At 50.3% G+C, this 20,527-nt stretch overlaps 1 protein-coding gene across 7 annotated transcripts in view; it reads right to left on the reverse strand.

Moving 5' to 3' along the window:
• Positions 1 to 642: 642 nt before the first annotated feature.
• The window catches only part of Hlcs (holocarboxylase synthetase), a 194,153-nt gene continuing 174,268 nt past the window's right edge, over positions 643 to 20,527 (reverse strand). For all 7 annotated transcript variants that reach the window (XM_076549258.1, XM_076549257.1, XM_042259612.2 and 4 more), the window contains 5 exons: positions 16,619 to 16,686; positions 14,013 to 14,173; positions 6,887 to 7,001; positions 5,073 to 5,286; positions 643 to 4,127 (listed from right to left, as the gene is read on the reverse strand). In XM_076549258.1, coding sequence (XP_076405373.1) covers positions 3,953 to 4,127; positions 5,073 to 5,286; positions 6,887 to 7,001; positions 14,013 to 14,173; positions 16,619 to 16,686 — 733 coding nt within the window. In that variant the 3' untranslated portion in view covers positions 643 to 3,952. The remainder of the gene's footprint in view (positions 4,128 to 5,072; positions 5,287 to 6,886; positions 7,002 to 14,012; positions 14,174 to 16,618; positions 16,687 to 20,527) is intronic.

Below are 20,527 nucleotides of genomic sequence, written 5' to 3' on the forward strand. Positions count from 1 at the left end.
TTCCATTCATACCTCTGCAGAAACACGAAGGGGTGGAAGGGCCTGTTTCCCCACCCCACCCCTTCATCCTGTCAGAAGTCCAGCAGGACAGGCCCTCCTCCCTCCCACCGGAAAGGTGCATGTGTGTGTGTGTGGGGGGGGGGGCTTTCTAACAGTTTACATATATAAAATCTACCCACGTGTTAATCTATTAGAACTACAGATAAAGTGGGATCAAAAGAACATTTTTAGCTTGAAATTTTGGAGACTGGCAGCCTGTGGGTTATCTATAGCACATGATTCACGCTGATCCCAAACTTAGGCATGACGTATGATGTTAACTATCTCAGGACAAAAATATCTTTAATGAAAGTTGAGCAGTTTTCACAAAAGAAAAATCCTAAAAGAACAGTTGGGGAGTGGTAACTTGAAATCTCCCTCTCATTGGAAAGATTTGTTTGTTCTTTGGACCTTTCTGAGCTGTTCTTCTTTTGGCTAGTAAGATTTCCTTCCTGCCAAAAATACACAAAAACTCACAAAGCATCAGGTTCCTGAACTCTTACACAGGATCATGCTTAAATATTAAATGAAAATAGTATAACCAAAAGCTACTGACTGTTTTTAATAATGACACTGGAGGTAAAAAAAAAGAATGAGCCTGAATCATATTGAAAAATCTTAAAAGTTTATTTTGGTAGACTTGCTTTATAGGCATTGGTTTACAGTAATTCTTTTCAGAGATGATTCTTTGAAAAGCTAAAAAATAAAAAATAGCAAAGGTTTACATTTTTGTTTATTTCAAAGATGCATAGTGATGAACCAGGAATGAGGATGTCCCATTTCTGGCAGTCGGGAAAGCAAAGCTCCTAAGATGCCCCTCTTGCATTCTGGAAGCGCCCTGTGAGGTAGGCCAGGGGACTACCACACAGTGTGCAAGGTATAGGGGAACCCCCAGAGTCTGTGGTCCCTCACTGGGTGTGTATCTGACCATGCTGCAGACAGGACATTCACATTGGGTCATGTCATCGTGCACAGTGAGATCCACAGGACACACATCTCCCAGCCCTCCCTGCCAGGGCTCCCTCACTGCTCTAGCTGGGTCATATGAAACCCAGTTTCTGCTGTGTGTGCCTTCCGACACGGGCCTGGGGGGTGGGGTGGGGGATATGTAAGCAGCTTGACATCAGGAGTAACCTGCTCTACAGCATATGCAGATTCTGAGTTAGGTGGCCACATCTCAAGGTGAGGAGACAGCAAAGATTCCCTTAAGACTTTGTAAGGTTCCCGGAGATCTGGGGCTGCTGAGTAGCAGATACCCTTGCATGGAGCAGGTACAGTGTGGCAGCCTCCCCACCCCCATCAGCAGAATGCTCTCTACCATGGGGACTTTGACGTCTTTGGTTCACGTGAGGCAACACCAGGTTAATGGGAAGCATCTGCTTCAAGGCTTCTTTCTCTCTCTCAGGACAAGTGGGTGTCATGGTTGCATAATCGAGAATACCCCGAAACAGTGTAACTACTCAGAGGCCGGCTGCCAGGGCCAGAACATCTCTGTCTGCTCTGCCATGACCACACTTCATTAGTTTTAACTTACAGAAAGGAAATTAAATGATAACATTTTTTCCCAAAGTAGAACTACCCAGAATAGGCTTTCGGTTTAAAACAAAACAGCATGTTTTTCATTAAATAATCCCCCAAAGAAATTTAAAATGCAATGACGGCTGTCCTGGGAGACAGCGGGACTTATATTACAAAGTCTGAGAAACGAAGCTTGCAACATCAGCCTGGAGATCTTCGTTCTCGATGACATTTTACAGACGCCCTCTCAAGGGTCGGTCATTTTGTAATTTCGGGGTGGTGTAGAGTTTTATTTAAACTCACATGAATTAAAAAAAAAAAAAGACCTCAACTAAAATTACACACACACACACACACACACACACACACAATCTTTTTGAGAAAATTTTTAGTTGAAGTCTTATTTGCAAAAAAAAAAAAAGTTACTTTCTAAAGTTCTTTTAAATTTACATGCCTTCAAACATAGGTCAGGTTGGTGGAATTTACTATGTTATTTCTTGCTTCAAGTGGGGTTGTCGGTGCTAGGTTGAAGGTGGATGGGTTTTTATACTGAAAACCTCGGGTTTCTGGAGTTTGGCCTGACTACGTAAGACCTGGATAAAGATGGTGCTCGTTTGCGATGAGGGGATCTTGTTCAAAGCTTTCCCTCCGCTGCTTCCTGCTGTGGGATGGTCTGTATGTCAAATTGCTCTGATTGGTCAATAAATAAAACACTGGTTGGCCAGTGGCCAGGCAGGAAGTAGGTGAGACAAGGAGAGAGGAGAATTCTGGGAAGTGGAAGGCTGAGGCAGAGAGACACTGCAGCCGCCACCATGACCAGCAGCATGTGAAGACGCCGGTAAGCCACCAGCCACGTGGCAAGGTATAGATTTATGGAAATGGTTAATTTAAGATAAAAGAACAGTTAGCAAGAAGCCTGCCACGGCCATACAGTTTGTAAGCAATATAAGTCTCTGTGTTTACTTGGTTGGGTCTGAGCGGCTGTGGGACTGGCGGGTGACAGAGATTTGTCCTGACTGTGGGCAAAGCAGGAAAACTCTAGCTACAGCTTCCTTCCACTAACTGCAGTCCGATGGGCAGGAAGCGGGAGAGCAGACAGGAATTGGTTCTCTAAGGCTGGGTGGTAATGGGTACAGTTCACAAACTCCACAGAGACGGGAGGTACATGGGAAGCGCACGTACATCTGGAAACAAACCTAGAAAGGCTTCCTTTCCTTTGTTCTTCCATGGACACGTCGGAGTTTGAACATCTCTTTTAAAGTCATATGTGAGTGCTCAGGCACACACACACACACACACACACACACACACACACACACACGCACGCACGCACGCACGCACATGCACGCACACGCACACTCCTCCAAACTTTAGAGTCAATATCTCTTTCTCTCATGACAATAAAATGAAATAGGGGGCAGAAAATCTCGACTTGTAATACAGTGCCACGCCCGCCATCCCGCATGAGGACAGCCCTGTGGGAACGCTCCACATTCTAACAGAGCCGACGACTGGCTTAAAAGTTCCAAGCATCGTCCCTCACGTGGGCAGAACAGTGAGCCTTTATCTCCAACCTGGGCTTAGCATCAGCCTCCAAAGAAGGTGCCATCTTGGCTTAAAAGCCTAAAACTTGACCCATCTGACCCTGGGAAGGAGTGCTCTTTGCATAAGAGCAAAGTGAGAAACTTACTTCCTCCCCGAGGCCATCACAGCCACGTGGGGGTCACTGCAGCCACTCTTCAGGTAGCCCACCTTGATTAAGAAAAATAACAACAACAACCCCAGAACCAAATCAAAGAGCAGCCCAATGCCTAAGCAGCACCGTGTGTTCTGGGAGAATCCCCTGGAGGATCACAAGCAGTCATGGCGGACCGCTAACTCAGCATTCACCTGAGCTCAGCGCGTTCGTTGTTGGAACAGCCTTCACTACCTAGGAAATATTTGCACTACCTCATTGCTATTTCCAACTCCCTGCCCCTCATTTTCTCCTAGTAAACGTAAGTCCAAGCCCATGTGGGAAAGAGCACTTTGACTTAGGAGTTTGGCAAACCGAACTCCTAAGCTAAATTGAGTCTTCGCCTGTCCATCCTCACCAGATGCATCTTCAAACACCAAATACAACCACAGATATAAAAAGACAAAGTAAAAACCCAAACCCGGGGGGTGGGGTGGGGTGGGGTGGGGTAGGGGGCGGAGACAGGGAACCAATAACCTGAAGAGCTAACAAATGACTCGGAGAAGACACTGGCCTACAGCTCTACATTCCTTTCTGGGGCCCTAGGCAGGCAAAGGCGACAGCCAGTGCTTGCTCGGAGCTCCCAGGAGCAGCCCAGGAGCTCCCCCGTTGTGGCGTGCTGCTGCGGCAGGGCGGATCCGAGCTGTCTGGGGACGTGGGCTACTGTTGCTTGGGCAGGATGAGGTTTCTCAGCATGTCAAAGGAGTTGCCATCTGGATGCACGGTGGTCACAGCCTCACCACCCTTCCGATGGACCTGCAGGAACCCAGAATCATCCAGGCCCACGATGGACACCTGCGGCCCCTCGGCGCTGCCCAGGCGGACTCGCTGACCACTGAAAATGGAGCACACCAACACCGCGTCACAGGAGGCAACAGGGGACGAGGGTCTCGAGGACAGGCTGTGGCTTATGATAGCAAGCTCTGACGTGCTCTGTCCCTGTGGAACATCTTACTACCTACTCAAGCAGCCGCAGTGGGGGGCTGGGACTTCTGCGTACCACATCACACTAATTAATTCTGATCCTATTGCTGATGATGTGGGAAAATGAGGGGGAAGGAGAGACAAGAGAGGGCAATGGGGACCAGCGAATATGACCGAATTATATTGTAAACATGTATGAAATGTCATAGCAAAAACCCACTATTTTTTCAAATCAATATATGCTAATTAAAATAAAGGAAGGAAAAGAAGAGAAAAGCAGCATATAGGGACAGGCAAGATGGGCTGAGCAGGTGAGGGACTTGCAAAGTACAGGCCTGGTGACGTGGATTCAATCCCTGGGACCCAGGTAGAGGTGGGAGGGGACAAATGCTCCACGATGCTGTCCACCAGATTCTCTTAAGTCTGAGGACACTGACGCTATGGCAGGGTAGAGGCCCCCACACCTGAGCTGCAGGAGGACCCCAGGAGCATTTGTTAGCATGGGGGGGGCTGGCCTCAGCCCCAGAGCATAGATTCAGAAGATCCTAGGTGCAGGTAAAGCTGCCATGGGTGCATGGGGAATCTCATTTCAAGATCTAGAAGGTTCTACCACTTAGATGTGTCTGACCACTCCTCACAGTCCACACCAAACTGCTTCTAGATGTTCTCACTGCTGGGTCCTTCCCAGTGCCTCCTCCAGGATGCCAGTTCCTCTCACTCCTGACTAGGCTGAGTCACGGGGCTTTTCCACCAGAGTTAAAAAGTAACCATCCAGGCCGATGCTCAGCCCTTCACGCTGGGAAACTGAAGCACTAACTTCAGGGAATTTAAACGAGAGAGGACAACGGGGACTGACCTGTGCAGCCAGTATTTATAATAGAGAGGAAGGACGCCATCCGGCCCTTGGTCCTGAAACCTGTCAATCAGTTTCTCCAGCACAGTCACCGCCTTGGCTATGAGAAAATCGGCTCGTAAGGGCTTCAGGCCTGTCTCGTGCTCCTTATTGTGCTCTTCGATGAGGTCGTTGATGCATATGGTAGGGTTACTGTTAGTTACGTTAAATCCACAGCCTGGGCAGAAACAAACAAACAAACACAAGCAGCTTGACATTATTAGTGGTCCTCACCCTTCCTGACGCTGCGACCTTTTAATACAGCTCCTCATGGTGTGGTGACCCCCAACCATAACAATATTCTGTTGCTACTTCATAACTGTAATTTTGCTACAGTTAGGAATCGTAATGTAAATATCTGATATGCAGGATGTCTGATATGCGACCTCGAAAAGGTCATGACCCACAAATTGAGAACTGCTGCTCTAGATGATGGTGCAAATTCTCCCAGCATTCACACGGTTAAAAGTCTGAGGGAGAGCCAGGCGGTGGTGGCGCATGCCTGCAGGCGGATCTTTGTGAGTTTGAGGCCAGCCTGGTCTACAGAGCGAGATCCAGGAAAGGCGCAAGGCTACACAGAGAAACCCTGTCTCAAAAAAACAAAACAAAACAAAACAAAAAGTCTGAGGGAGAATAAAGATCTCAATTACTACCAACTTGGATTTGTCTGTCTAGAAGACAGACGATTCTGTTGTTCACCCTGAAACTTGCCCCTCTTGACTCTCCAGCCTCCAAAAGCTGTAAGAATGTAACTAAGCTACACATCCTGCCTCAACTTCCCCCTGACATCATCCCTCAGCTCCTGAAGCAGTCCTCTGGCCCCAGTACCAGTGGATGCTGTTTGGAATCTGCATATAGGACAATGACTCATTTAAATATGGGGTGTGGAGCTTTAGAAGTATGAAGTAGCTTGCCTAGAAAAACACTGCCAGTTGGTAGCAGAACTGGAAACGCGAGCCTGTGTTCTTTGGCACCCTGGACACGATCACGTGTTTCTGTCTGTTGCTGATTTTCGAGTGGCAAGTGAGCACTACTGGGAATTAGGAGGGTGGGTGGTGGGATGATCGGGGTCCTCAGACCTCCTGAAACTGCTGTGGAACCACCTCCTCGGATGCGCCGAGGTGAAGCGGGCAGGGACTCTGTCCTACTGTGACTCGCTTGAGGTTTTTGTTTGTTTGTTTGTTTTTGTTTTTTGTTAAGGTTAAAAGGCAATTTCTCTTCATGGCTAAGAAGCAACATGTCTTAGCCTCACTTCTGTTACTGTAATAAATACCCCAACAGAAAGCAGAGACTAGGGCTGCCCATACTGGGCTGGGGTTTCCTGCATCGATGAACATCGTCAAGACTATTCCCCACCAACCTGATACGGACAGTCCCTCATCCAGACTCTCTCCAGCCGGTTCTACACTGCATCAGGTTGACAATTAAGCTAACTGCCACAGACATCAATCACTGCTTATTATAAAATGTCATTATTGTAAAATATTTGTCCCCAGCATGTCAAGTTCCGTGAGAAGCAGACCCGTGGAAAGACATCTGTGAGGTGTGATACCAATTTGGCAGTTTCCACGGCCCCAGACGGGACCTGCTAAGCCCTGGAAGTGTTCTCAACTCGTCTGGTCCTCTCTGCATCCACGTTACACACTCTATAACCTAAGACTGAAAACACTGTCTCACAATGACATCTGCTGTCTTGGGTACAGGCATGCATAAGACATTTTAATTTTTGTTGTTTTGTTAATATAAAAAATGCTGGAGGCAGGGATTTAAGAGCTCACCGATAAGGATATAAAATGTTTCTCCCATGAGCGTTGAATTAACCAGAACTCCACCAATCTTCATGAGGTCACTGTAATAAATATCATTGGGCCACTTCACTCGCAAGTTGATCTCCTAGAAGAGATCAAATATGGTGATATTTTATTTGTACTGAAATATCATTTTATTTGTATGTTAATAAATAAAGTTGCCTGGGGGTCAGAGCTAATAGCAAGCCATAGCAGAAGTCTGGCAGTGGTAGCACATGCCCTTAATCCCGATCATATGACAGGCAGATCTCTGTGTGTTCAAGGATACAGCCAGCATGGAGACACACGCCTTTAATCTCAATACCAACCATAGAAGACCTGGAGGTCTGTAGAGATGGGCAGTGACAAGGAGGTCATGTGGTTGGGTTTACAACCAATGAGAAGGCAGAACAGAAAGTCTATAAAAAGACAGACACACAGGAAGCAGCGCTCTGGCTGAGGGAAGGACAGCAGCAGCAGGAAGGGTAGGGAGGTTTTCAGTCTCAGCTCTTAGCTACTGCTCTGACCTCTTGGCTTTTAACTCTGTATTTGGTTCTGTGTTTCTTTTTCAATAAGATGGTTTTGTATACAGAAATCTGCATGTTAATTAAGCAATAAACCACAGGGTAGCAAGCAATGGGATGAAAGAGGAACAGAATACTCACGAAACTAAGGGACAGGGACCCAGTCCTTTCTCTTGCCTTAGGCAGTTGACCCCCTTGTGGGGCACAATACAGTACTTTCCAAACGTGCTTTGTGTGCATGGCTGTTTTATGTGTGTCTGTGCCCTATGTGCAGGCCTTGTGCCATGAAGGCCAGAAGAAGGTGCCAGAGCCCCCCAAGACTGGGGTTACACATAGTTATGAGCTGCTATGTGGGTGCTGGGAATCAAACCCAGGTCCCCTGGAAGAGCAGCCATTGCTCTTAATCACTGAGCCATCTCTCCAGTCCCAGGGAACCCAGTATTCAAGCCCCTGCTGGAGCCAGAACGTAAAACACTGACAGAGCACACTCCATCCACTCAGCACCCTCACCTCTTCCCATCACCGTCCCTCACTATCAAAACATCTCTGCACAACTGCCCCTGAGGCTCAGGGAGGAGGACTGCACATTCGAGGCCTGTCTGGAAAACATAACGAGTTCAAGGCCGGCCTGGGCAACTTAGTGAGACTCTTTTTCAAAATAAAACTCGAAAAGGTGAGCTGGTGGTATCGGCTCAGTGTAGCGCAGTGGCCTGGTAAGGATGCCTGGGCTCAGTCTCCAGTACTCTAAACAAACAAAAACTCCCCAAACAGAACAGCCAAAAGAGGAGAGAGGTCTTATAAATTTAGTTCATTAATATCTCAGCACCACAACGGTCATCAGGAGGCAGGTGTGGGGGAGGGAGAGAACAATGTCCCTGTAGAAGCCGTGACAGACGAAGATGGCTTTGAGCTGACGGGTGTGAGGTGTGGAGCAGACTGCTCTGAAGCAGCAGAATGTCCAGCTCACCAAGCCCTTAGAGCGGGGGTTCTCAACCCGTGGGTCGTGACCCCTTTGTAGTCGAATGACCCTTTCACAGGGGTCACTTAGGACTATCTTGCATATCAGATATTTACATTGTGATGCATAACAGTAGCAAAATTACAGTGATAGGTAGCAATGAAAACAATTTATGATGGGAGGTCACCATAAGAGGAGGAACTGTATTAAAGGGTCACAGCATTAGAAGACTGAGAACCACTGCCTTAGCGAGTGCCTTGTCAACAGGGGACTGGGGTACAGCTGTGGATCTTCCCTATGGCCACAGACTCCATTAAGAAGGGTGTGGCATGCCGGGATCGGCCTGCGCCCCGCTCAGTGCAGAGTGGACAAGGGAGAGCACCTCCTGGGCCGAGGCCTCCCAGACTTTACCCCCGGAAACACAGACTGGACTAGAGCAAGAGGCCTGGATTGGGACCCCTGGATCTTGTCTGGCAGCCGCGCTGGGTCACGCATGGGCAAAGGAAATTCATATGGAGCTGTGCAGCTGGAAGGAGACACAGCTAACTAAAGCCGGGAACGGAGACTGGTCTCCAAGTCTGTGGGGCTGACGCCATTCACCCACTTTGTGGCTGAGGCACAGCGCCGAGCCTCTCCTAGCCCCGGTCTGTGCGCTGTGCTGGTCTGCGTCTGTCTCCTCTTTAGATTTCCAGGGCTCCCGAGCTGACCCCTCTTGGCAGCAGCAGCTGGGGACTCAAGCCCAGGGCTTTCCAACACCCAGCCTAGGTGCTTAGTGCTGCCACCAAATCCCCTCCTCTCCTTCCAGACCCTCACGGCCACTGCTAGAAGCCCCAACACAAGCGCTGAGACGAAAGAGCAGCCACAGAAAGGGCCGGAGCGCTGCTTGGGGCCGGGCCCCTGCTCACAAGGACCTTCACTCTCTCCCGTCTAGAGCCGGACCCTCAGTGTTGAGCATCTGGCAACCACAGGAGACCAGGGGCAGCCGGGCGGAGCACTGCTGGTGTTCAGACGGTGAGGCTGGGGTGCTGCCCCCCATCTTCTCACGCTCAGGACAGCCCCAGTGACCAAGATGGCACCGTCACTAAGGCTGACAGACCGGTCCCCAAAACCTGCAAGGTGGATCTTCGGTCTTTGCGATTCTCCCAAGGATTGCTCTCTCTCCTCTTGTGCTCACCCTCCTCCCCCTGTGCTCCTGTGCTCACCCTCCTCCCCCTGTGCCCCTGTGCTCACCCTCCTCCCCCTGTGCTCACCCTCCTCCCCCTGTGCTCCTGTGCTCACCCTCCTCCCCCTGTGCTCACCCTCCTCCCCCTGTGCTCACCCTCCTCCCCCTGTGCTCACCCTCCTCCCCCTGTGCTCACCCTCCTCCCCCTGTGCTCACCCTCCTCCCCCTGTGCTCCTGTGCTCACCCTCCTCCCCCTGTGCTCACCCTCCTCCCCCTGTGCTCACCCTCCTCCCCCTGTGCTCACCCTCCTCCCCCTGTGCCCACCCTCCTCCCCCTGTGCCCACCCTCCTCCCCCTGTGCCCACCCTCCTCCCCCTGTGCTCACCCTCCTCCCCATGCTCACCCTCCTCCCCCTGTGCTCACCCTCCTCCCCCTGTGCTCACCCTCCTCCCCCTGTGCTCACCCTCCTCCCCCTGTGCTCACCCTCCTCCCCCTGTGCTCACCCTCCTCCCCCTGTGCTCACCCTCCTCCCCCTGTGCTCCTGTGCTCACCCTCCTCCCCCTGTGCCCACCCTCCTCCCCCCTGTGCTCACCCTCCTCCCCCTGTGCTCCTGTGCCCACCCTCCTCCCCCTGTGCTCACCCTCCTCCCCCTGTGCTCACCCTCCTCCCCCTGTGCTCCTGTGCCCACCCTCCTCCCCCTGTGCTCACCCTCCTCCCCCTGTGCTCCTGTGCTCACCCTCCTCCCCCTGTGCTCCTGTGCTCACCCTCCTCCCCCTGTGCTCACCCTCCTCCCCCTGTGCTCACCCTCCTCCCCCTGTGCTCACCCTCCTCCCCCTGTGCTCACCCTCCTCCCCCTGTGCCCACCCTCCTCCCCCTGTGCTCACCCTCCTCCCCCTGTGCTCACCCTCCTCCCCCCTGTGCTCCCCTTACGGCCACGGCAGTGAGATCAAGCCCCATCACCTCGCATGGCTTGGCCCAGGATCTCTCAGTGGCAGTGGCTTCCTCTGAGCTGGCCTGTGCTCCAGCCCTGGCCTGACTTTCGGGTTCTTGTTCAGGAACAACTAACACAACTCCTGGGTCCTCCTTCAGGCAAACAAGGACATCTGCCCCGCGGTGAAAGTGACGCTAGGAACTGCTTTCCCTTTCCCTGCTGGCCTGCTGACTGATTGGTTTTGAAACTGGGCTTCATGTAGCCCAGGCTGTCCTCAAATTCTCTATGTAGCCAAGGATGACTCTGAAGTTCTGATTCTCCCGCCTGCACCTCCCAGGGGCTAGATTTCAGGTGTGAGCAACCACACTCTGTTTATGTGCCGGTGTGGGGAATGGAACCCAGGGCCTCTGCATGCTGGGCAAGCCTCTACCAACTGAGTTACATTCCGTCTTTGGTCATTCATTCCAACAACCCCTGTGACTTTCTTATATGTGAAGGTCTATGGCCCACACAGACCTAAGTAAAACAAATTCTGTCTTGGATTTCTGGGAACTCATGGGTGAGGGAACAGGGTACACAAGACTCTCTCTCAATGAAACCTAAGACTGTGCTTTCACCTAGAGGAAGGAATGTCGGGAAAGGAACTTCAGCTCCCAGGGAAGGAGGAGGGACTTTACTACCACACCGAGGGAAGTGGGGGGGGGGGGCTGTGGGAGTCCAGCCGGGCCGGCCAGTGCAGGGAGAGAAGCCAGAGAGAGAGAAGCAGGCAGCTGGGACCGGGAAGGAGGCCACATTCCAGTGACACTGAGTCAGGGTGCAGAAATCGACCCTGGTGTGCACGCTGACAGTGACACCCACCTCAGACAGGCCGTCACCCCTTCGGAGGCCAGAGAGAGAGGGAGCCCAGCCACCCAGGAGCTGTGGGTCACCTCGGCTACATCAAAACCAACTCCAGTCACGGAGGTCAGGTAGGCCCAGAAAAACAAACACCGCGTGTCCTTTCTCGTGTGTGGACCCCAGCTGTGGATCTTCAGTTTTGTGTGGTTAACACGAAGCACCCTCGGATGCCAGGAACTTATCAAGTGGCTGGTGGAGAGGGGAGGGTACAGGAGAGGCGGGGACAGCAGAACCAGGAAAAAGGGACATTAGGAGCCCCACCATGGGAGGAGGGCTAAGCAGTGACAGAGACGGGGTGTGTGTGTGGGGGAGAATTAACCCAAATAAAGGGACCGTGGAAGGACAGTGGCCACCTCCCTGTGAGTCGCTGCTCAGGGAGGCTCCCAAGGCCCCAAAACCACAGGGACTATTGCCTTACCCTCGGCTGTAACCAAACAGTAAGAGCCTAATGGTCTTACTAGACGGTCATGTTGTCAGACTGCCACGTAACTATTTATGTTTATACCCACAGATCTGGGATGTTCTCAACCGTGATCAGAGACATTTCTTTCTGTAGAAGGCAGTGGTTAACGTAATACAGAAACTCACAGTTGACCAAAACACTAAGAATAAGTGAACACAGGTGTTTTTCGTCCTGAATAGACTACGAGAAATCCCCTACTTTCTCTAGGCTCAGGAAACATCAGGTAAGATGGAGCAGAAAGAATCTCAGAGCCAGAGGATGGGGAGGACTTCCATGAAACGCTGTCTCCTGCGGTCGCCTGTGAAAGACCCGTGCAAGGTTGAACCAGCCAAAATTCCAGTATGGGAAAGGAGTCACCATAACCCTAACCCTAGTTGGGGAGCTCTCACAGTGATGGATGCCGGAGGAGGGAGACTCGTTTTCCTTTGGGGGCGTGGCCACGGGTAGGTTGTCTGTCCTCGACTGGACTTAGTGTATTATAAAAAAGTAAGAGAGAAGGAAGCTGAGAGGGGTGTGTTAGGGGGAATGGACATGATCAAAATGCACTGTGCAAAGGTAAAATAAATCAAAATGACTGCGCTCAAGATGGAAGCGGCCTCATACAGGTGAGGGTGAGGCTGACAACCACGGAATGGTAAGATCGCCAGTGGCAACTGTCCCCACAACCTGTCCCCATGAGCAAGCTTCCTCCCCCCTCCAGGCCATGGCCCAGTGCCCCACACCACCTCTGCACACAGCAGGGGCTCCAGGGAGGCGCCCCGTAAACCAGGGAGGCAGCAAGGCAGAAGTCAAAGCCCTGACCAGGGGCATCAGTCTCAGGTTGCGTTCTAGCCTCAGAGTCGGACTTGCTGAAGACGACTATCTTCCCTCGAGGGTTAAATGTGCCTGGTCCTACCACAAAAGGTGACATTCTCAGCACCTCCTATGAGATCAAGGGCACAGCTCAGGCGCCTTGAAGGTCTGTGATGCTCTGACGGGCCCAGAACTCATCACACGTCATGATGTGGGGTGCCTGGGAGTGGACACCCACACTGGTCAGTGCCCTCACCCCGTGAGGTGAAGGTGGACCTCAGAATCAGCAGCATCAGTGGCACAGCAAAGACACTGGCCGCATGGGAGGAAACGGGGGATGCAGAAGGTGCAGACACACTGAACGCTGTTTCTCGATTCTCACTTAAGGAACCAGTACAGCCTTTAAAAACAAACACAAAGACCTGATATAAGAGCTGACGGTGGGAGCGAGGCCGGGAGCACCCCCTCTTCGTGGCCACATGAAGCGGCCACCGCAATGTTTCGGGTGCACAGGGAAGTGGAGACAGGTATGGAGGAAAGGCTCCTGTCACCGAATCCATCCCTCTTTCTCCTGTCTCTGTAACAAGACACCACAGTAGTCTGAGGAGGAGCGCCACCCACAGACTGCAGGCTTGCTGGAGGATGTCTGTCACTAGGGGCTGCGAGGTAAAGAGCCTTGCCTACTTCCTGTTTGCCCTTTCTACTTCCTGCTTGTGGCTGAGGAGATGAGCGCTCAGCTTCCTGTTTCCGCTGCCATGCCTCCCTGCCATGATGAATTCTCATCTCCCTGAAACCGTGTGCCGGAATAAACGGTTTCTTCCGGAAGTGGCCTCGGTCGCGGTGTTCTATGGCAGCAAAGTGACTAACAACGAGGCTGGTCCCGGGGGTGGGGTCCAAGTCAGGCAGTGGTAGGAGGCCAGCACGCCTGGCCTTGAACTCCATCAACCACAGACAAAGAGCAGCTCCGCTGAGTGGAGATGAGGGTGAGGGGAGGTGGGGAGAGGTCATTTCGGTCCACAAAACAGCCTTAAAAAAAAAAAATCCTGAAAATGCAGAGAGCGTCCGTTCAGCCCTGATACAACGTTTTCATTAAAAGAAGAAAAGCTTGTTTTTACCAGGACCCTGAGAAACCTGATAAACAGCCCCGAGGGATTCTGGGAAATGTTCCGTGGACGCAATCGCCCACAAGCAACACTGTAAAGGCAAGCATGTCAGCCAAACACTCTATCCCCAGACCAGGGCCGGGGCCAGAACTACGCACCCTAAATGGTACCCCGTGGACTTTGGTGACAGGCTTTGTGACAAGCCAAATACGCACATGTTGCCACAAGCGCAGAAGGCCGAGCTGGAGGCTTCACGGGAAGGCGGGGGGACAGAGAAGCTGCGCTTACCTCATACTCTGGAATGGACCGCACCGCCTCCACCACAGCCAGGGACATCAAATGCTGGACAAATGGAATCCTCTGTCCCAGGTGTGACCTCAGGGGGACGGAGACCAGCAGAGTGAAAAGGGCACACCCCACAGGGCTCAGCCAGGCATTCGGGCCCCTTCCTGGAAGATAAACCCGTGAGAGAACACTGTTCACACGTGGACACCCCCAGACAACAGCGCCTCAGCGCCACACACCCGAGTCTATTAGTCTTAGTGACACACCTTGATATGCTGGGCTTCTCAACGGAAGAAGGATGCTTTGGGGACTGGGAAGAAAACTCCTTTGGTGAAGTTCTTGCCATACAAGCGTGAGGACCTGAGTCTGGTCTCCGGTGTTTGTATAAAAACCTGGGTCTAGGGGCGTGTTGGTACGGACTTACAGTACCAGTGCTGCAGAGGCAGAGATAAGCGGGGGGCTCCCTGGCCAGAGCAGTCTAGCTGAATCTGCAAGTCCCACTGTCTCAAAAAATAAGGTGCCCAAATCCCAAGGAACAACACTGAAGGTGGACCCCTGGTTCTCACACACACAGACACATACCACACCTGTACACTTATCTGCACCCACATGTGCACCCCTTACCACAAAGCTGCTGCTGAGACACAGTGAACATAACTCCCTGCCTCTGTTTTATACTCCGGACAATTCATGTCTTACAGTGCCTGAATGCTGTGCAAACAGATGGTCACGTGGATGAAAACAGCAGGCAGGGAAACGGGACAAGCTACACTGACCCACAGAACCTTCTGGAAACTCCTTCTGGAGAGTGAACCTTCCTGCAGTACTAGCTGTGTGGCCCAAGTACACCGAAGGCCAGAGCTGTGCCTTAGTAACAGTGGTGTTATTTTAGGCTTCAAACTTCTAGTTCTGGGGTTGAATCTGGAGCTTTGTGCATGTCAGGCAAGTCCCAGCCTGAGCTACAGGCTCTTACCTGAATATTTAAGTTGTTTTAAAAATCAGTTCCTGGGGGCTGGAGAGACGGTTCAGTCTGTACTTAGGGCACAAGCCTGAGAACCGGAGTTCAAATCCGCAGCATCCACATGAAAGGCCAGGCATGGGGCTGGGCAGATGGTTTGGTGAGTCAAGGGATTGACACACAAACATGAGGAAGCTTGGGATACAGACAAAGGGGAAACCTGGTGCTGGCGAGCTAGACTAGCTAGAAAGGGAGAACTCCAGGGTCACCGAGAGACCCTGCCGCAATAAACAAACTGGAGAGTGACGAGGTTCACACACACACACACACACACACACACACACACACACACACACAAACACACACACACACAGAGTCAGGCATGGTGGTCTCTCCTGGCCTGTAACCCAAGTATTGGAGAGATGCAGGCAGGCAGGTGGATTCTTGGGGACTTGGGAGCCGACTAGTCTAGACTATAGGTGAGGTCCAGGTTCAGTGACCTGTACACGAGTCCATACATACCTTCATACATGTGCATGCACACACAAATGCACATGCATGTATCACATATACACCCACACAAACATGCACGTACACGCGTGCGCGCACGCGCGCGCGCGCGCGCGCACACACACACACACACACACGCACGCACGCACGCACGCACGCACGCACGCACGCACATGATCCCCGACAGCAACTCTCTAAGCTGCTACTTGTTTTTTAAAATTGAAGTTAAGAAGAGAAAATAATCAAAATGAGAGGTATAGTATAATCAAAATTTTTCTAGAGTATCTTTTTAAGTAATCTACCATCTCTGGTGGGAGTGAGTGGTGTGTACCTGTAAGCCCTGCACTTGGGAGGCTGAATCAGGAAGTTTGGAAGCTGAAAGTCAGCCTGAGCTACATGGCTAGACCTTGTCTAAATTATATATATATATAATATATATCATGATAATATATAATGTCAAATCTCCTAACGATTACACGGCATATTTTCTTTGTCTTATGTTCAAACAGAGAAGTGACAAGCAGCAGACTCCCATCTCTTTGCCCTGAGTGAGGACGGGATGTGGGTGGGCCTGCTGCTGGCTGGAGGAAACATGACCCATGTTCCTGTAGAGCCTCCTCCGTGCCTCCTGCAGACACAGGCAGGGTCTCTGCCCTTGCGGGTCCCACCACAGCTCTGGGAGGGTGCTGATTCTTGGTGGGAACCCAGACTGGCTCCTTAACTCTCGAACAGCGCTGGGTACCAGCTGGTGGGGGCGTTGAGCGGGAGGCCTCTGAATGTTATGCTTTTCACAGACTCCAACAGACCCTTACTGAGGACCTGGAGGAGATTAAATGTCTCAGAACTCTGTGTCCATCACAGCCTGCAGGATATGCAGGGAACGTAGGTTACCAGGTGTGACGGCCACCAAATGCAAACACTGCATGATTAACAAAGTGTGGACTGGGAGAACACATGTGTTCCACTAAGGCCCAATCTGTCCTTGTCCGTCTCCTTTTCCCCTGCCCCACTTCAGAGGAGGGGGTGGCTATTAAAATGGAAAGACTCTAACTCAAGACATCTCAGGGTTCATCACACACTGAGCTCCCCAGCACACACTGAGCTCCCCGGGCAGGAGACTCACAGATTTTCGATGACTGACCTTTGCCCTGGGTCTGGCGACCAGCAATGGCGATTAAACCCATTTCCTGTGGCATCTCAAACATCAGCCTGCAAATGGTGGGAAAAACTGGTCAGTTAGAACGGACACACAGAGGAGGGCCAAGAGCTGGGAAGGAGAGGGGAGAGTGTGTGCCTGAGCACGGTGGCCAGGAAGGGCCCAACGGCCGGCCGCAGAGCTGGAAACCGGGAGGGGTACTGCTTCCCTTCACAGCCTGGTGGGAACCGGGACAGGGTGAAGAGAATGCCACCGAGGGGCAAGAGAGAGGAGAGGGGCAGGGTGACCCGCCTGGCTGGTGCTCGGTTTGACTGCATCAGGGCACAGTTCTTTGATGACTTTATCAAGCTGTTTCCCTTACGTCATATCTACCTTCAAGTGACAACAGCAATTTCTGACATTTGTTTCTACTTACAGTAAGTTTCTGCTCGAACTCGCACACGTTTCTGATTACTCAGAAAACCAATATGCCCGCAGTAAAGCGTTTAAGAGATGCCCCATCCCCTGAGAACCAATTATGCTTTAACTGTAGTAAATAAATCGACACCTTCCGAGAATTCCCAAGAACCCTGGATCTATTTGGGCTTCAGTTCTGCTTTTAAAATAGTTTCATTGAAAAGAATACAAACTTCTTGGGAGTTGAGTAGCAAAGTGTACTTATACACACCTCTACCTGACCAGCCAATATTAGGTTCAAAAAAGAAAGAAAAAGGAAAATGCTCACACACACAACCAAGTCCCTCACTCCATTTCCTCAAAGTTATGTTCTCTGTGTTTTATTTCCATATTAAGACCTTCCCAGCTGCTGCTGATCTGGCACTGAGCAGACACAGTTCAGAGTAGGGGGGTTATCAGCCAAAGACAAGTCTTCTCCTGTCAGTGCAGTGGGGCAGTCTCTTTCAATTTTATCTATCTATCTATCTATCTATCTATCTATCTATCTATCTATCTATCTATCCATCCATCCATCTATCTATCATCTATCTATCTATCTGTCTATCTATCTATCTATCTATCTATCTATCTATCTATCATCTATCTATCTATCATCTACCTATCTATTATCATCAACCTATCTCTATTATCTATCTATCATCTATCTATCTAATCTATTATCACATCCATCCATCATCCACCCACCCATCCATCCATCCATCCATCCATCCATCCATCCATCCATCCATCCATCCATCATCTATCATCTGTGGGAGGAGAGAGGTTGAACAGGACAGGGGATATATCCTGTATTAAAAACATTACAAGTCAGTCTGAAGTGTTCCTCAACACTCTTGCAAGACAGAACCCCTTAAAGCAGTGGTTCTCAACCTGTGAACGACCCTTTCACAGGGGTCACATAAGACCACTGGAAAACACAGATATTTACATTATGATTCATAATAGTAAAATTATGGTTATGAAATAGCAATGAAAATAATTTTATGGTTGGGGGGTCATCACAATGTGAGGAACTGTATTAAAGGGTCGCAACACTAGGAAGGTTGAGACCACTGCTATAAAGTAAGCCTGCGTCCTGAGAAGCTCTCCACCCTCTCCTGCAGGCGAAAGGAACCCCCAGGAGAAGAAAACTGCTTAGAAACCAACACACACACCCTGCCTCCTGCATCTCCAAGGTGGGCAGTACCTGCTTAGGGGGAGAAGCCTAAAGATTCTTTGCTTGTAAAGGGGACATCGGGTGGGCAGGGTCTGGCCGGTGCGACAGTGGGGTCTTCCTCATAGCTTCAAAAGCAGAACACGGCACTTGGAGGAAAATCAACTTGCACCTAAGCACATGAACACATCCCCACAGTATTCCTCTCGGATGCTATGAACAACCCACTGAGGTAGACTATGTCTCTCCACCCCGGGCACCAAGAATAAAATGTCCTTTGATGTGCTGGACAAACAACAATCCTAAGAAGGGTTCTTTGTCCTGGGGCAGAGTTAACATTGTCTCTGAGGAATTTCTGCTTTCTAGAAGGTCCCATCCCTGATGCCCAGACTCCTGGGGTGAATAAGGGACAAGGAGGAGGATGTGATTTAGTACTATGTGAGCAGACTGCAGAAGCTCCATGGATGGCAGGTAATCTAGAATGTTCTTTAAACATGTGGACAGTAGACATTCAAAGGCTACATACAGCCAGCGATGGAAAGGGGTAGAGAATAGGGCTGCAGGAGACTTCTAGAACAAAGAGAATGATTAAGGGAACACAGGCACTAAACTGCCAGAGGTTTGGCAGCACTTAACAGGGCCTATTAATGAGCAGAGCGAGCCTGTGCTGCTGAGGCCAGGAGGAAATTCTGTCAGGGAGACAGCGGAGGAAGGGGCTAATGCCTGTTTGAGACAACTGGAGGCAGCCAGATTTATTTGTGCTATCCGAGATAACTCTGGGGGCCAAGCCGCCCGGATCATGGTCGACAAAGGAGCATTTATGAACTTCGTCAAGGCTGCATTTCTGAAAATGAGGTTGCTGTATTCTGCTTAGAGAAAAAGCAACCATGGATGCGTTCCATTTTTCCTCAATGCCCTTGAAGACAGAAAGATGGGTGGAGCGGGGATGGCAGAGCCTTTACCTACCAGCCCCCCTGCTGTATTTTATTTTGTGGCTGGCAAAGCTGTGGGCTAAAAGGTTTGGGCTATGTGCACACACTGCTGTACCAAAGGGGACACCGAGGAAAAGCTCTGTTTGTGCGGAGGTCTGTAAACCCCCACACGGAATGCTCAGGTCACAGAGGGTGTCACGGGACCCAGGGGTACCCTGCCAAGACTGTCCTGACTTTCACATGGTCAATATGATAAAGTTTTGATATAAATACGGATCCAGAAGACAGGCCAGGAGGAACCAGTGAAAACAGTGAGTGAGCAAAAATTTAAACTGGGATCTAGCCCGTCCTCTGCGGAGATCTGAGACAGCCACATTCACCAGTTAGAAGAACAACAAATCGGAAATGAGGAAGTCAGCTGAACAGAGCAATAGGACAATCGGGTGTCATTAAATGACGGCTCTGTCACACAGAACCACGGAAGACGTGCTGGCCACGGAATGTACACTGAACAGCAAGATTCAAACGTAACATATGCAATTATTCAACCTATGGAAAATTCAAAGGAAAGGAGGCAGACTTGGGATGATTTTTTTGTCATTCTCTTTTAAATCCCTCCCTTAAGACGATTAGTTAGCTTTTAATTTTAAAATTATTTTTAAATTCGTTTGTGAAAAACATGCTATTTTACATTAGGTCAATTATTTGCAGTTATTGAAAACAATTTCTAGGATTAAGACAAAAAGGTCTGCTTTAAAAGCAAAGATGACCCGGACACGGTGGTACACACTTTTAATCCCCAGTATCTGGGAGGCAGAGGCAGGTGGATCTCTGAGTTTAAGGCTAGCCTGGCCTACAGGAAGGGGGGGGGCGGCTCTAGGACAGCCAGGACTACACAGAGAAACCCTGTCTCAACAGACAGACAGACAGACAGACAGGCAAGGCAGATAAACAACTGTAAAGCCAGCAGGGAGCTGATAGCGATCTCCAGCCTTCTGTTATCACAGTGTGAGAGCCTAGCGCACACTCATGACAGTGAGCAGGCATTCCTGACACCCATGGATGGCAGCTTTATTTTTTCTCACACCTTCTGACTTAGTAACTATATTCTTCTCAAATTTAATCCTAAGGGGTACTCAGAGAGGTAAAAAAATTAGAGTCATAACTATTTTCTTCTGTTTCTATTTATACTTTGTGTTAAGATATAACCTACATCGAATGAAGCACACAAATCTTTTTTTTTTTTAATTCATAAAATGAACATTTAACTTAAGGCTTTCTTTTAAAAAAATAATCAGCTTACTGGTGCGAAGCTACGGCACAGAGAGGAGGATCACAGAGTGGCTGGCTACC

The sequence above is a fragment of the Peromyscus maniculatus genome, chromosome 12 (genome assembly GCF_049852395.1).
Source record: "Peromyscus maniculatus bairdii isolate BWxNUB_F1_BW_parent chromosome 12, HU_Pman_BW_mat_3.1, whole genome shotgun sequence".
NCBI lineage: Eukaryota > Metazoa > Chordata > Mammalia > Rodentia > Cricetidae > Peromyscus > Peromyscus maniculatus.